The following is a 16,462-nucleotide window of genomic DNA, read 5'->3' on the forward strand; positions in this document are numbered from 1 at the left end:
CTATTAAATTAAATAAAATAATAGTAATAATGAGAATAAAAAATAAACATTAATTGTAAGGAAGGAAAATTAAAAAAAAAATTAATTACATTTCACAGACAATTATAAAAATTATTTCGGCTTGACCAAATTAAAACTTGTTTTACTTAACAGTGCAGTCGTTCTTTCATTTAAGGTTGTCTCATTACTACTAGGACTTGCACTTACTTTAGAAGATTCCGAAGTTGTTTCGTCATGAAAAATATTTTCATCTGATGAGACTAATACTGTGCCATTATTTAACCATTTTTGTAGAAAATCTTGTTGAGAATTTTCAACGCTAAACGTTATCCCCAATTCGTTATTCAGAACGTTACCTTCGATTTCCGATGAAATGTTTATTAACGGATCCGAACCTACTTCGAAACTGCTTATAACATCTAAACAATTCTCTTCGTCAGTAAAAGAACCGACAGATCTACTCTTCCTTCTCCTTTGTTTAATAACTTTTGTAGTTAAACAATTATCACTACCTAATCTTGCTATCACCTTTAAATCGTCACTCTTTACTTCGAGGACAGGTGGAGTTGTTGAATTGCACGAATTTATAATATCTGTACCTTGTTCTACATCCTCTAATTTTGTGGTATCTGCAATGAACAAGAATTCAAAAACTTTACAAGTGAAATCATAAGAGCTTACCTTTACTGTCTACAGTATCACAATCGTTCAATTTTCTCTTTGCTAAGTACGTTTTAAAGTCACCAGAACTGATTTGTTTGTTCATATAAGCTTCAGGCACGGATAGGATCTGACTAAGTCCGAGGTTTTCTTGATTGTCGCACCTGTCGTATCTTCGGTTCCCCTTTCTCGTTGGACTCTTACATCTTTCTAAGTGACATTCGTGACGTAAAACATCGATAATGGGATCGGATTTAATCAATACAGACCCGAAAGGTTTCGGATGTAGAGGTTCGGAGGGGTTTTGATGCGAAACGAGTGTGTTTGAAGATTTTCCTTCCATCAAATCCTTACAATTTCTGGGCCTAAGTTCGTTAATCGAAGCCTGATCGGAACTCAAGGAAGGGTCTGAGGTGACAGAACTGGAGGATAAAACGTTTTCGTGACGATTCAGAAAATAACATCGTGATGGTGTTCTTGTTTCTTTACTTTGCAGCAACGACAATAAATTAGACAATGTTCCACGGAGATTAGGAGTGTGTTGACCACACAACCATCTTAACTGTGCGATATTCTTGTTTAACAAGTAAACAGCGTAGGTGAACTGCATCTTGTCTTTCCCTCTCGTATATAAAGGAAAACTAAAAAACTTTCTATTTACAAAATTATTTAAAGGAAAATAACAATTTCCAAATTTTGAAAAGCAAATGGACTAGAATTTTAAAAAAACGCGTTCAAGTTAAATTATTTAATAAGCACTTACTCTCTGTCTCTTTCAACTAAACTTGCAGTTATGTGATCTATAATATGAGATCGTGAACCAAAATACATGATAGGGTATCTTAAGGGAACTTGCAAAAATGAAGAACACATCAATAGCACATGGGCTACATACCCAAGAGCAACTGGTAAACTGCTTTCAGATGAATCTGTAAAATACAAGGGAATAAAGTCAAATTAAAAAACAAATGTGCAAATGTGCTCACCATAAAATACGTCTGAATTAGGCAGATAAACATTTTGTATGAAGAACTTATTGTCAGGTGTTGAAGATATAGGATATATGTCCAACAACTGAATCATAAGTTGCTTCTGTCTGTGATGTAGTTGTAGTAATGTATGTTGTAAATTTTCCTTTATATGCAATTCTTCCAATTTCCATTCTTTAAGTTTATCCGAGTCCTTGCTCAGTTGTCTGTAATTGTCCATAGTGATAGATGCTATAAATAAATAAGATAAATAAAATGAGAAATTGAATCACTTTATATTTATAGTAATACTTACATTTTTCTTCATTTTCATCTAATAAGTTTGTATATTTCTGTCTTAAATGTCTCACTTTTGCACTCTTTTTGTCTCGCTCTTGCAGCAATAGTTTAGTTCGAAACTTTTTTACTTCAATATCTTTTTTAATACTTACAATCCTCTCAACTTGCGCTTTTGTTGGTTTTTCCTGCAAAAGATAAATGAGNAATATTATGACATAAAGTTTTAAAAATACAATAACTTTTCATTTAGTTACAACATACTGATCGTTTTCATTCATTAATTTTAAAGATTTCTTGGCGCCGTATTTTAATGTCAATTAAAAGAATGACAACATCAAAAATATAGGACGAATCCGATGGCGAAACGAACCGACCTAATTATGGAACAGAAAAGTGCAGGGGCAGGCTGGCAAACATACCTGTGAATTTTCATTCATACAACACCTACTCGGTCTACACACAAGCGACAGAAGCGAATAACATGTTTAAACCTGTTATTCCATCGCACAAATAACAGACACTAGCGGTATCATTGTCGACCATCGTCGTTGGTTACTGCTGCCAGCATTGGTAAAAGTTTCGAGAAATGGGGTTAACGCATGACGTCAATGGGGACGCGTTTATGGTGGTAGTGGGGGGGACGATTCACAAGGAAAGAGGCGGGTCTCGTGTTGCACGAAGAGTTTTGTGTGACGTCATTCGGTATTATCCCCCTTTCGCAAAGACTCACTGCTACAACACGGGAGGGCAAGAATTTAAAACCTGCAGAATTTGATTTGACCTAAATTTCGGTATGAATGGCCATTTTAGGCCAACAACCCTCTGAAAATAGGTCGACAGACCCTACGACGAGCTATTTTTAGCAGTAGCATGAACTACTTACAGACAAAAAATAATAAACGAAAGGGAGCAGAGGGGAACCATCGTCGAAGAGCAAACGCAACTTCGACAACACCTGAATGAATACAACCCACTTAAGGTACTATATTTCATTAGCCTACACCTTTATAGATTTCCCTTAAAAAATTGCCTTCAAAACATTCAGTATTTCCTAATCGATAAGATTATTAAGATAATTTAAGAACAATTTCGATTATATACCAAATAATAATCCTCTGTAACTGAACAAATCATCACATTAAATGTTCACCATAATAAACGAAATGAACTGTACATTTGCCTCGATAGTGAAAAATATAGCACATTCAAAACGTTACGACTACTTGTTATTAATTACAATAAACAGAATTCACTGTACTATTTTAAGCCAAAACGTTCAAAAATGTTCTTTAAAACGTTCAGCATTTAAATGCAATTTCTATAATTAAAAAAAAAGAAAAAATTGCTGTAATTGCACTCATCCCGTTTTACAAACCATCACAATAATAACCACCATATTAAACGAAATGAACTATACATATAAATCATAAGCGAAATAAAAAATATAGTACATTCAAAATAAAATGATTAGTTTTTATTTTAACATACGAGAATAATCTTAGCACTCATTGTTCTGCAGAAAATTATTCGAATCAATCACAAAATCCATTTTCATTTTTAAAAATGATAAGTTAAGTAGAAATAACTTTTAAATTCCCTTTGGTGAAAAATAAAATCTTTTAGGGGTGTAACCATATAGTATTGTTACCTAATTTTTTACATATAATATCTACATAATTTTAATGTATTTGAATCCCAGTAAATATACCTATAGCCGTAATGAAATTTTATAAAATACCTAAGTATCTGATACTTTAGAAAAAAAAATATACTATATCCATCACGTACTCGATTCTAAAAAAAAAATGATATTGATAATAACACACGATTAAAAAAAAAAAAATTCCGCGGAGGAGAAAGTTGCGGAAAATATTCTGCAACGTATAGGGTGGGAGAAGGAAATGGTTGGCTGGTTGGGAGAGTTTAGTTGGACTTGGTGAGCTACGATTGCATCATGTGACCCACATAGTATATGAATGATCGGAGGGTATCAACCCCTGGGTAAGCTGGAAATAGGTCGTGACACTTTTCCCCAACACCGCGCCCGCTCCTCTCCTAGAATTCCTGTTATTTTTATCAGGATGGTCTTGTGAGCCTATTTGAACTAAGATCGATGAATGAAACACCGTAAACCCAATTCATCCTACTAACACCGAACAACAAAAAAAAGTAACGATTATTATGGCCCAGAAACCAGCAAAAGGAATAAAAATCATCAAGAAACAACTGACTTGAGAGCAAAGCTTTCATTATTATTATTATTATATACAAATGACTACAATCATTGACGATTATTTCTATCAATGAATGAATTTTGATACAATCCTACAAGACCATAAGATTATTCACTCTCATTAGTTAAATAGATGCCTATTGCCTATTTTAATATATGGATAAAAAAATTGAATCGAATCTGTTAAACCATATGGCAATACATGCAAATAAAAGACGATAAGATATTTAGTATTTAATGATTAATTTCTTTTATTGTATTGGCATTGGCATTTGTTACTGAAAAATCAGATTCAAATAGCAATAACAATTTCTACTGCTGGCAAAAAAGATGTTACTAATCATTTTTTATTGTTAAAAATAGGGTAGATACACCAGGCTTTTATTTTTACACAAATAAAATAGCATGTATTTTATTGTGTTTGTTAATGTATATGATACATAGGTCCCATAATTTGTATAAACCATTATATTTTTTAATTATCCATAATCTCAAAAGAAATTACGTTCCCTTTAAATAACGTATTATGAATATCATTTAATAATATTAAATAATTTGTTTATATTTTAACGCTTTGAACAGATTCGACCGGTTAAAGAAATCATTTATGAATGAATGACGTACCTGAATGTCCTTTATTTTGGTTATTTTCTTTGTCAGGTTAGTAATTTAAAATGAGCAAAAGCCCATTATTTAAGTAGTATGGCAGGGGTTGATAAGCCGGAAACTGTATCCGGTTTTAGTATTCCGGTTGCATACAGTATATAGGTACCTATACCTAGAAATTTCGTACGTGGTCGTTTTATACATTTAAATATTCTTATAAAANTTTGCAGCAACGACAATAAATTAGACAATGTTCCACGGAGATTAGGAGTGTGTTGACCACACAACCATCTTAACTGTGCGATATTCTTGTTTAACAAGTAAACAGCGTAGGTGAACTGCATCTTGTCTTTCCCTCTCGTATATAAAGGAAAACTAAAAAACTTTCTATTTACAAAATTATTTAAAGGAAAATAACAATTTCCAAATTTTGAAAAGCAAATGGACTAGAATTTTAAAAAAACGCGTTCAAGTTAAATTATTTAATAAGCACTTACTCTCTGTCTCTTTCAACTAAACTTGCAGTTATGTGATCTATAATATGAGATCGTGAACCAAAATACATGATAGGGTATCTTAAGGGAACTTGCAAAAATGAAGAACACATCAATAGCACATGGGCTACATACCCAAGAGCAACTGGTAAACTGCTTTCAGATGAATCTGTAAAATACAAGGGAATAAAGTCAAATTAAAAAACAAATGTGCAAATGTGCTCACCATAAAATACGTCTGAATTAGGCAGATAAACATTTTGTATGAAGAACTTATTGTCAGGTGTTGAAGATATAGGATATATGTCCAACAACTGAATCATAAGTTGCTTCTGTCTGTGATGTAGTTGTAGTAATGTATGTTGTAAATTTTCCTTTATATGCAATTCTTCCAATTTCCATTCTTTAAGTTTATCCGAGTCCTTGCTCAGTTGTCTGTAATTGTCCATAGTGATAGATGCTATAAATAAATAAGATAAATAAAATGAGAAATTGAATCACTTTATATTTATAGTAATACTTACATTTTTCTTCATTTTCATCTAATAAGTTTGTATATTTCTGTCTTAAATGTCTCACTTTTGCACTCTTTTTGTCTCGCTCTTGCAGCAATAGTTTAGTTCGAAACTTTTTTACTTCAATATCTTTTTTAATACTTACAATCCTCTCAACTTGCGCTTTTGTTGGTTTTTCCTGCAAAAGATAAATGAGTTGACAACTACGACGACATTGTGGAAAACATCACTAAAGGAATATTTTAAATTACTTACTTTCTTTCCCAACATTTTGTTCAAAGTATTCATTGTAAGAAGAGGAGCAGTGTCTGGGGTTTTTGCTTTGTCAGGTTCTTGAAACTCTGTACCAGGATCTAAACCACACATCCCACAATTGACACTTATTTTCTCTGATATTAATTGCACATCTGCTAGTTTGTTTCTCAAACTAATTTGTAAGGAATGCATTTTTAAAAGTTTTTTTAAATCATAACTATTCTTCACTTCATTCTTTTTATATCTCTCCCTAATATGTCTATAAACATTTGTACTATGTTCATTGCTAACTAAATTGATATTGTCTATAAATGGTAGGGGTTTTTGCAAATCACTACGTAATGTCTCATGACTAGTAAAAAATCCTTCCCGAATTTGAAATATCACAGTGTTTTCTTTAAAGGACTCTGGTTGTATATCCAAAATTTTATTTCCAAGATAAACTAATCCTGACAAATTAATACCCCAACTGAGAACCATTACATCTAATTCTCCATCCTGTTTTTGCCAAATTCTGATAACAAACACTAAAAAACAAAAGCAATGTTATTATTAATTTATACTCAGCATTAAAATCAATCATTTAACTTACTAGACACTGAAGAAAATTCTGTAGTTTTGAAGTCAAGATTTATCCAACGTTGATGGTAGCCTTGCTCAACAATATCACTGGTATAGAAAGGAGAACACATTGCACTCAGATGTAGAGTAAAATACAGTTTAGACTTATTAGAAGGTTCAACATTGTAAAAAACGATTTGTTGTAAATGTCGTAGTCTTAACTGAAAAAAATTGATGATTAAAAGATATAAACAAAGCATTTAAAATACCTGTTGTGTAAAAAGTGGGGTCCATTGATAGCACCCCTGCCGTCCATAAATGGTTTCTGGAGCTGGAATATTCATTATTACATCCAAAATCCATTTATTACGTGATTAAAACAATATTTCGAGGTTATGAAACTTTTTTCAATTGTAGATAAAAACGTCAACATGACCCAATATGACCATCAAAAAACAAAACACCGTAGTGGCTCAAGTGGCCAATGCCGGAGCCACAAACAGTTCAAAATCGTTTATAAAGATATATATGAATCAAATTATAGCCAACATTATTATTACAATAATTTTGTGAAAATAAACTAAAATAATTAAAATTAATAACTTACCGAAATAAAGCTGCCTTACCAGTTAGTAAGCATACGCATAGTCCCCTAAAAAAACGACTAGTACAATAAGAAAATGCTGGTTTGTGCTAGTTTGAGTGGAAATATTTTTTTCTAATGATTTATTTATTGAAATTGAAAAAAAATTGGTAGTATCAGACAATATTAATAGTACTGCAATATTTTATAAATAAATTTTATTATTTTGGTACAAGACTTTTATTATAATTGTTAAAAAACTTCAGTTAACTTAGCAGAATTATCATATTTATTTTTTAAGATAAAATACATATTATTACAGTATAGATACATACATACATACAACAATTACATCAGTTCTGTATTTATAAATTTAAAACAATATACATATTTATAAGAAATAACTAATGGAGTGGTTGTTTGCAATACTAATAATTATATTTATTTTAAAACAATCTAAAGCATTGTTAATGCTTTGAAGTTGTTAAATGACCTGTAAAAAGGTACACGCACACCAACATAATCTCGATCATTTTGACTAAAAATTATGATAGTTTTGTTTTTGTAACTAATAAAAGTACTTTAAGTGTCCTGTTAGCTACTTACTATAATAAAAAGAGTTGGATTATATAATACTAAACAAATTAAATTTAATTCTTCAAAGCAATAACATGACATATGTCACACATTCCGCAAAATGTTTAACTTTTAGCTTGCCATATAATTATAATTACTATAATTGTCAATATTACTCCAAGAATGATTGCTAATATTAATTTTCTCTTTCTGATTTTGTTTTTGTAATTACTAGCTTCTCGTAGTTGTTGTGTTCCTTGTGAAACATAATCTTGTGTACTCTCAACACTTGCCTCTATGCTATCAACAATTCCTCCTTGTTCATGGACCATTGCTCCCAATTCTTTAAATATTTGATTAACATCATTTATGTCGGTCTAAAAAAATTACAATTAAGAAATAGGTAACTGAATATCTAGAAAAAATAAAACAATACTTCAAGTTGTCTGATTGCTCTTTCTTGCTCTTGTAATGATTCTAATTCAGATTCATCTTGCATCTGAACTTGCTGTTGAAATTTGTTAACATTACCACCTTGCAACTCAATTAGCTGGGGATCTTTTTTGAAACCTAAACATTAGTTTTTGAGCAGGAGGTTTTTGCTTTATAAGATTTTCATATTAAATGACTAAAAATATATTTTGAAAAAACTCACTTGAAATTGGATCTCCCATTGCCTGAGCTTTTACTTTGTTTACCTCTTCCTTTTCTTTTTGAGCAGCTTTTCTCTGAGCTGCTTGGAATGCATTGAGAGTAGAAGTAAATTCATCTTGTAATCTTTCTTTCTGCATTTTCCTCTGACGTTGTTCAGATTGTATTGAAACTGGTGGTATAGCATTAAGTTCTTTAATATAACCAATAGTATCTTTAACGAGTTGTTGGGTATACTGGTGGATTGTATGTCTGAATTTTTCACATAATTATTACCAAAATTATAATGTATAAAAATTATAATAGAAAAATCGAAAACTTACAATTGTGTTCGTAAATCTCGAGAATCCTGATGTGTACCAATTTGATTTATCATTCGTTGCATAGAAGAAACTGAAAAGAATTTTAACATAAGAGCTTAATAAATGATGTAAAATTATAATTACCATTTTGAGATATTTTTTGAATACTAGAGCCAATCTTTTCAGAAAGCTTTTGGAAATCCTGTTCTCGACCCTGACTACTGTTTTGGTAAGATGAAAAATTTTCCATTATTGAAAGTATTTAGTTACGAGTATTAAAACAGCTGTTTACAAAACACTTGCACAATAAAACTGCTGGAAATATGAAATCTAAGTATTATTATTTACGTTGTATATATAAAATACCTTATCTTACAATAAATTTATATGATGATTCAATTTTGTTGTTAATTATATGTCACTATGACATACCCACATGACATTGACATTACACACCGTAGATGATCATCAAATTCACATCAAATTGATCAAATCTATGGACTAAATATGATCATTATTAAATTTGTATCAGTGGTTATTCACATAAACATAACGAACATAACCTTTCTAATGACAGAAGAATTATTATCAACATTTCAAAATTGTTTTTTATCAATTTTGATTATGCAAAACAAGTAATTAAAGACAAGTAATATTTATAATTGTAAAGTTTCGCTATGTTAGGAGATGATACAAAAGAAGATGTTGATCAGGGGGTGCAGAATGATCAACAAGATGATGACGAGAATAAGGATAAAGAAAAGGAGGAAAAAAACATTATTGAATCTTATATAAAAGAAACCGAAGAAAGATTACAAAAACGAAACGAACTTAGAAATTTAAACCTCAATGCCCAAAATACAAGACCTACTGAATCGTATTTTTCAAAATTAGATTCAAATTTAAAGAAAAACACAACGTTTGTGAAAAAAATTAAAAATTTTAGTGCCTCCCAAGTTGACACCTATATTAAAGACATGAACGGATTAAATCTTACAAAATACATATCTGAGATAGCAACAGCTATTGTAGATGCAAAATTAAAAATGACTGATGTCCCTGCTGCAATTAAATTATGCAGCACACTTCATCAAATATATGCAGAATTTTCTCAACATTTATTTGAAAATTGGCAAAAAACACTGTCTTTCAAATCTGGGGAGAAAATTGCCAACCCAAGCAAATTAAGAGTTGACTTGAGATTTTATGCAGAATTAGTAAGTGCTGGATTATTTAACAACAAAAACGCATTTAGTTTATTGGGAAATGTACTTACTTTTCTGATAAATATGGACAAAGAGGAACATCTAAACTTAAATATTATTTTAAGTTTCTGTAAACACTGTGGTGAAGACTATGCAGGTAAACAGTTTTTGAATTTGACAAAAGCGATATTAAATATTACAATATTGTAGGTTTAATCCCCCGCAAAATAAGAGAACTTTCTGAAAAATATAATTTAACTACACCAAGGAGCACATTCCTATCTCCAGAAAAACAGCAGAATGTTAAAGTACTTTTAAAAGATTACTATGGATCTTTAAGTAAGCATTTAATTAAGGACCACAATGAAGTGAGGCAATTTGAGAAACAAAACAAAAGGATTTTACATACAAAGGGTGAACTTAGTCAAGAAAGAAAAGATAAGCTGGACTCCCTCTTAGTATCTTTTGAAAAATTATCAAATTCAACACAAAGTTTAGCTGAAGTGTTAGATGAGGAATTACCAATACTTCAAGTAGACAATCATCAAAATGAAGATGAAGTATGTGCCGCTTCCTTTTCCTGTATTTTTTAACTTAAGTTAATATTTCCAGCATATGGTCATAACGGGCACAGGAATTGACGCCGATGAAATAGCTTCCAAAGTAGCGACTATAGAAAATATCTGGGGAGATATAGAGACACAACGTTTCTATTGTGAATTACCTGAGCTACAAGCTTTTCTACCCACTTCATATTTACAAAAGGACAAAGACAAAGAAAAATCTGACACTCCACCACCAACTGGCGATACTGTAACAGAAGAAGCGCTCGATTCTGAAATACCCGCTGAAGAATTAGAAGATGATGGTAAGAAATTCACTATTCTTTTTTGTTATTTCCCACTATTGTATTTACAACTCAATATAACTTATTAATTTTATTTAACAGGAAAAGATTAATTAATCAGACAGTGGTTTCATTTGTAGTCCCATGCCCTAAAAGGGAAAATAAAAATACGGAACCCTTTTAAGATTTTAACCTACCTCAAAAACTATTTCAGCTAGAAACATGAAATTTGGTATAATAATGAATTTAATCTACCCCATCTTTATTTTCGGAAATTAGCTCTTGAAAAAAAAATATTGATACGAAAATAATTAAAAAGTATTAAACAAAAAATTATTTTTAATATTTCATTCTAAAAGTTAAGTAGAAAAAGTGAAATCAAATTTATGGTTTGATTTACAGGGAAGTCTGAAGAACCATTAATCGAAGAAGAAGTAGAAGATAATAGTTCAATAACTGTTAACAATAAAATCGTATTAGATGCATTTTTAAATAACTTGCCGAATTGCGTTAATCGTGAAATGATCGACAATGCCGCAATCGATTTCCTTGTTACTTTAAACAATAAACACAACAGAAGAAAGTTGGTTCGCGCCCTTTTTGGTGTCAACAGGACTCGTCTGGATTTGCTACCATTTTACGCACGATTCGTTGCAATCCTCTATCCTGCCCTTCCTGAAGTAGGAAATGAACTTTGTCAAATGCTAAGACAAGATTTTAAGTATCAAGTACGAAAAAAAGATCAGATCAATATCGAATCGAAAATTAAAGTGGTGAGATTCATAGGCGAATTGGTGAAATTTAAACTGTATTCCAAACTTGATGCGCTTTATTGCTTAAAAGTTCTTCTTTACGACTTCTCTCATCACCACATCGAAATGGCATGCAATTTATTAGAAGTGTGTGGTCGTTATCTCTATTGTAATCCCGATTCTTATCAAAGAACGAAGGTTTACCTCGAACAAATGATGAGGAAGAAGGCAGTGATGGCCCTTGATTCGCGCTACGTTACACAAATCGAAAATGCCTATTATTACGTGAATCCACCCGACGTGACACCTGTTGCTAAAAAAGAAAGACCGGTCATGCATCAGTTCATTCGAAAACTTCTCTACCAAGACTTGCAGAAGAACAACATAGACAAGATACTAAGACTGATGCGAAAGCTTGACTGGAATAACGAAGACGTGTCGGCTTATGCAGTCAAATGTCTGACAGGAGCACATAATATGAAGTATTACAACATAAGGTAATGCCTTCAATTTGCAATTTACAAACTTATCAATGAACTATTTGTTTTGAGAAAAATCAAAATGACCTTGCACATTAATGATATATATTTTTTATTTTATAAAGTATTTATTCTTGTTTGTTTTTTATATGTTATGTTGTGTACATGTATGTAATGAAGACACTAACAACACACAAAATTTTTAGATGCTTAGCAAACCTTTTATCCGGCTTAGTTGCTTATCAAGAAGAAATAGGTACACGGGTAGTAGATGGGGTATTAGAAGACATAAGACTGGGCATGGAAGTTAATCTACCCAAATTTAATCAAAGAAGAGTTGCACAAGTTAAATATCTAGGCGAATTATACAATTATCGTATGGTAGAAAGTGCAGACATATTTAAGGTAACTAATTGATATTATTAATATGTAGTAAGTTATTATAACATTAACAATCACCTTTTCAGGTCCTATATTCTTTAATAACATTCGGTGTTACAATGGATCCGAATAACCCTTCGCCCCTAGACCCCACCGATCATTTATTTAGGATACGTCTAGCTTGTGTTCTACTGGAAACATGTGGTAAATAATATTTTAATTAAATATATAAATAAATCTTAAATATAGATTGTGTGGGATTTAGGTTGTTAATAAGTAGAAAAACATAATAGTAAACAATGTAATGGTGAAATTATTCCTATAATTTTCTTCGTTTTAGGGACGTATTTCAGTAGTGGAAATAGTAAAAAGCGCCTAGATTATTATTTAGTATTTCTTCAAGCATATTATTGGTTCAAGAAATCTATGTTAGAAATTATGCCCCCTTTTTTGGAGCACATGTTCAAGGAGACACTACAAACTCTAAGACCAAAGCTCAAATTATTCCAAAGCTATGAAGAAGCTCAAGTAGAAGTTAATAACATCAGAACTACATTAGGAATTGGTTAATTTAATAGAATCCTTAAATGTTTATCGATAATGTAATATTTTCGTTTTAGAAAACTTGACATCAACTATGAAAGACGAAAATCATCCCGAAGGCGTTTTAGAAAACATTACAGAAACGGACAACGAAGATATCGGAGACGATGAAATTTCGGAGGGCTTAGCTGGTCCAGTTACTGACGAAACCGCTACAGAAGACGAAACGGTTGACCATACTCAAGGATCAGATGAAGAAGGTAAAAAAATATTTCTACAATTTTCAATTCAATGTTAACTAGTGGTTAGAAACAGATTACATTTTTTATTTCTTGTTTCAGGTAGTCAATATGTAAGCGAGTTTGAACAGGAGACTCCTTCAGAGAACTTGGCCATACCGAGCGGGCCGAAAAAGGTCGAGTGCCCCGAAGACGAAGAATTTTTAAATGCTCTGGATAAAATGGTATCTGAAAATATACAGGAACGTCTTCGCGAGCCAGTCAAAGCCACCAATATGGACATTTCAGTTCCCATGATGCTCAAGTCCAATAAGAAAACATTTGATCCGTTACAGGTGAGTAAAGTATGAAATTATTAAAATAAATAATTTTCAATACTGTAGTGTAGGTGCTAAGGGAACAATATTATTTCTGTTCTTATTGATAATTACAGGAGTCAAATGAAAACGAGCAAAAAACAATGGGATTTGTTCTTATGTTACGCAAAGGCAATAAGCAGCAGTATAAGACTTTTGAAGCGGATATTAATTCCGAACTTGCCCAAAATTTACGTGACCAAGAAGTAGCGCAGCGTGAAGAAAAAGAACGAGTTAAACAGTTAACCCTTAACATAACCGAGAGATTTGAAGAAGAGGATTATCAAGAAATGTTGCAGCAACAAAATAAACCGTCCATGCAAAATTTGAACAGAGAACGAAAGAAATACCAGCATCCCAAAGGAGCTCCAGATGCCGACTTGATATTCGGAAAGAAGCTACGCTGAACTTCGAAAACAATACATATTAAATGTATAAAACTTTGGGAAGGGTGTTCGAGAAGAAGAAGTACACTGATTTCTAAAAAGAAAAAAAAAAATAAGAATTTTGTTGGAAGTTTTTGTATTGTTAGAATTTAAAGGCCAACCATTTCCCAAGAGGACCGTATCCGTGAAAGGAGTCGCCAATATTTTTTTAATACAGTTATAAAAAATATAAAGAAATAACTAGTGTCCATTGTCCATAGACACTTGTTTTTAATAATTGAATAAATATATTTCAAAAATTAAAAACTGATGTGTAACTTTATTTTAGAATTACACACTTTTGACCTTTGGTCATTTGAAGGATTATATTTTACTTCTATTTTCTACATTAAGATGTTTTTTTGCTTTTTTATATAAAAGCACAATATAAAAGTAATTAAAAGTACACAAAAATCAAACATGTTAATGAGATAAACACAAAAATGTATGTCAAAAACAATCTCAGTCAATTCTCTCACACTACCTTTAATCTGCATCTTCGAAATGCTCCTCTTCAACATTATAATCCCCATTACTATGATCATATTGGATGTTAACTGAATGATCTCTAAGTCTATCTGATAAATGGTCCATGTCTGAAAGTAAAAGCTAATATGTGCTACAGTGTAATATTTTAAATGTGATCATACCTGCATCTCCACCACCTATCATATCACCAATGACCATGTTCTCTTGATCTTCAGCATCTTCATACATGTCATCTTCATCAATATCACTTGGATCAGGATTCAGAGCCTTTAAAAAACTAATCTGAGTATTTGAAAGGATTTGTTTATACTATGCATACTTGACACTGCTTAATTGACTCATATAAATCATCTAATGTATTTAAATCAGATGGAACTAAAATTAATTCTGATATATCTGCTTCTGACCCTGCCTCACTATCTTCATCATTTTGAACTGGTTCAGAACTTTCTCCTACCAAAAAATACCTTTAACTATCACAATAAGTGTTATGTACAATTTTAAACCTGGTAAAGTAACATGTGTGTCAATCATGATATATATGCAAGGTGTTGGGTATATCGTAAGATCAGAAGATTTGGCATGCATAGATATATGGTTATAAGATATGGTAAAGCCTCGTTCTTGAACGTCTTTCCAACATAAGGTTCTGTAATATTTTGTAATTAATTATTTATTTAGTGTAAAAACCTTATTCTAACCTCTCACTAACATACACAGTTCCCGGACCAAGATCTTTTTTATCAAAAATAGCCTGTGTATTTCTGTGTTCAAAAACAACAGGGGAATCTGGAGCTTGAAAGGAACTTACAACTACCATTTTTATTCAGTATGACTTTGTTTTTCAAATAAATAAAATTTTATTGGAGATTTGAAAATCGAGCTTGTTTAAGTCAACTTAACTCATAGATAACTTAACCTCACAAAAGCTTTTAAAAGTATGAGATACTGTGGTATGAGCATAGTATGAAATAGGTATGTTCTATTTTTCTACACTTACTTTGAATCGGGTTAGGTTATTCAATTTACTTCAAACATGGTCGGGTGTTAGCGCTATCATCACTGTACCCTTACGTTTAAATAGAACATCAAATTTAAATATAGAATATTGCATTTTGTACATGCTTTGCTATGATCAAAGTAGCTTCGTATACTCTGCATCGACTCCTATTATTTTCACTAAATACTTGTAGATTTAAATTACTTGGATCGAAGACCTATAAAAAAATTTTTAGGGAACATTTCCGGAATACACAACTTTTTTGTCTTTCTATTCAGTCACTAACTTCATAAAAAACATCAAGTTCACATAACAATTAGAACAAATTAGTCCTTATATTTAAACAATTCGTATATACAGAATCACACAAATGTTATATATACAACTTTACAAAACATTTACAAAGAAAATGCAGTCCACGTTTCGTTAATTAAACATATGTAGTAAACGTATTACTTTTTATACTTAATAATAAACTATCTCCTTAAATACAAAATTCATTCAAATTAGGTAATATAAAAATATAAACACTCGCATTCTTAAGAACTCTCGTGAGGTATAAGTAGTAATCACAATTATACTTATTAATGATAAATTAATTGACTCGTATTAAAAAACTTTTAACACTTAAAATAAAAAATGGAACCTGAAAAAAGAAATATGGCAAGTACGTATTAACGATACGGAGACTTTGTAGTTACACAACAACAATCGACATCATTAAGATTGTTTCAGAAAACTCAGATCAAATCTAAAGGGTTTCGAAGAAGTATTTCCACAACAATTATTTCCATTTATATTTGTTACATTTATCGGGGGATTTTCTTTGGGTTTTCGACCTACAAAATAATATACTGTTATTATATTATCCTAAACATGAAAGAGTATATAAATACTTTTAATCTTATTCTAAAAAGAGAACTATTAACGCCTAAACGAAATAATTAGGGATAAGAGTATGAAAAAGCCCCCCCCCCCATAACAGTATTCATTAATTTTTCAAAAAACCTTATTTTTTATTATTATTGTTTTTCTAAAAAAT

General features: G+C 31.2%; 6 protein-coding genes across 10 annotated transcripts in view; 1 reads left to right on the forward strand and 5 right to left on the reverse strand.

The window, feature by feature from the left end:
• The window catches only part of LOC108744676 (sprouty-related, EVH1 domain-containing protein 1), a 15,360-nt gene extending 12,478 nt beyond the window's left edge, over positions 1–2,882 (reverse strand). Inside the window, exon 1 of the mRNA XM_025974683.1 lies at positions 2,348–2,882. Coding sequence (XP_025830468.1) covers positions 2,348–2,361 — 14 coding nt within the window. The 5' untranslated portion in view covers positions 2,362–2,882. The remainder of the gene's footprint in view (positions 1–2,347) is intronic.
• LOC108744610 (UV radiation resistance-associated gene protein) lies at positions 46–7,016 on the reverse strand. The gene is made up of 10 exons (XM_025974682.1): positions 6,862–7,016; positions 6,624–6,813; positions 6,032–6,558; positions 5,786–5,954; positions 5,488–5,721; positions 5,265–5,430; positions 5,031–5,142; positions 930–1,189; positions 682–866; positions 46–629 (listed from the first exon to the last, which is right to left on the reverse strand). Exons 1-10 carry the CDS (start codon positions 6,934–6,936, stop codon positions 112–114), a joined length of 2,436 nt encoding a protein of 811 aa, XP_025830467.1. The 5' UTR covers positions 6,937–7,016; the 3' UTR covers positions 46–111.
• A 510-nt stretch (positions 7,017–7,526) lies between these two features.
• On the reverse strand, positions 7,527–9,166 carry LOC108744685 (syntaxin-7). 2 transcript variants are annotated; one of them, XM_018480572.2, is made up of 6 exons: positions 9,081–9,166; positions 8,849–9,016; positions 8,726–8,795; positions 8,407–8,654; positions 8,188–8,321; positions 7,527–8,128 (listed from the first exon to the last, which is right to left on the reverse strand). In XM_018480572.2, exons 2-6 carry the CDS (start codon positions 8,952–8,954, stop codon positions 7,877–7,879), a joined length of 810 nt encoding a protein of 269 aa, XP_018336074.1. In that variant the 5' UTR covers positions 8,955–9,016; positions 9,081–9,166; the 3' UTR covers positions 7,527–7,876. The 2 variants fall into 2 exon arrangements, with proteins under 2 accessions (XP_018336074.1, XP_018336073.1); XM_018480571.2 differs by having other exon boundaries at positions 8,849–9,019; positions 9,081–9,164.
• A 79-nt stretch (positions 9,167–9,245) lies between these two features.
• LOC108744682 (regulator of nonsense transcripts 2) lies at positions 9,246–14,005 on the forward strand. The gene is made up of 10 exons (XM_018480566.1): positions 9,246–10,066; positions 10,120–10,469; positions 10,522–10,777; positions 11,159–12,005; positions 12,194–12,392; positions 12,455–12,572; positions 12,709–12,933; positions 12,989–13,171; positions 13,253–13,485; positions 13,584–14,005. The coding sequence occupies exons 1-10, from the start codon at positions 9,382–9,384 to the stop codon at positions 13,911–13,913; spliced, it is 3,426 nt and encodes a 1,141-aa protein (XP_018336068.1). The 5' UTR covers positions 9,246–9,381; the 3' UTR covers positions 13,914–14,005.
• A 186-nt stretch (positions 14,006–14,191) lies between these two features.
• LOC108744686 (methylosome subunit pICln) lies at positions 14,192–15,347 on the reverse strand. Its single transcript, XM_018480573.2, has 5 exons — positions 15,122–15,347; positions 14,927–15,069; positions 14,740–14,873; positions 14,582–14,687; positions 14,192–14,527 (listed from the first exon to the last, which is right to left on the reverse strand). The coding sequence occupies exons 1-5, from the start codon at positions 15,238–15,240 to the stop codon at positions 14,418–14,420; spliced, it is 612 nt and encodes a 203-aa protein (XP_018336075.1). The 5' UTR covers positions 15,241–15,347; the 3' UTR covers positions 14,192–14,417.
• Positions 15,348–15,724: 377 nt separating this feature from the next.
• LOC108744611 overlaps positions 15,725–16,462 on the reverse strand; it is a 13,808-nt gene continuing 13,070 nt past the window's right edge. For 2 of the 4 annotated variants that reach the window (XR_003231177.1, XR_003231175.1), the window contains one exon: positions 16,173–16,259. Coding sequence is in view for 1 of the 4 variants with exons in the window: in XM_025974745.1 (XP_025830530.1) it covers positions 16,141–16,259 (119 nt within the window). In the remaining 3 variants the exon portion in view is untranslated. Of the gene's footprint in view, positions 16,260–16,462 lie in introns of all 4 variants that reach the window. The other 2 variants (XM_025974745.1, XR_003231176.1) reach the window with 2 other exon arrangements.

Source organism: Agrilus planipennis, unplaced genomic scaffold, assembly GCF_000699045.2.
Source record: "Agrilus planipennis isolate EAB-ADULT unplaced genomic scaffold, Apla_2.0 scaffold16, whole genome shotgun sequence".
Classification (NCBI taxonomy): Eukaryota; Metazoa; Arthropoda; class Insecta; order Coleoptera; family Buprestidae; genus Agrilus; species Agrilus planipennis.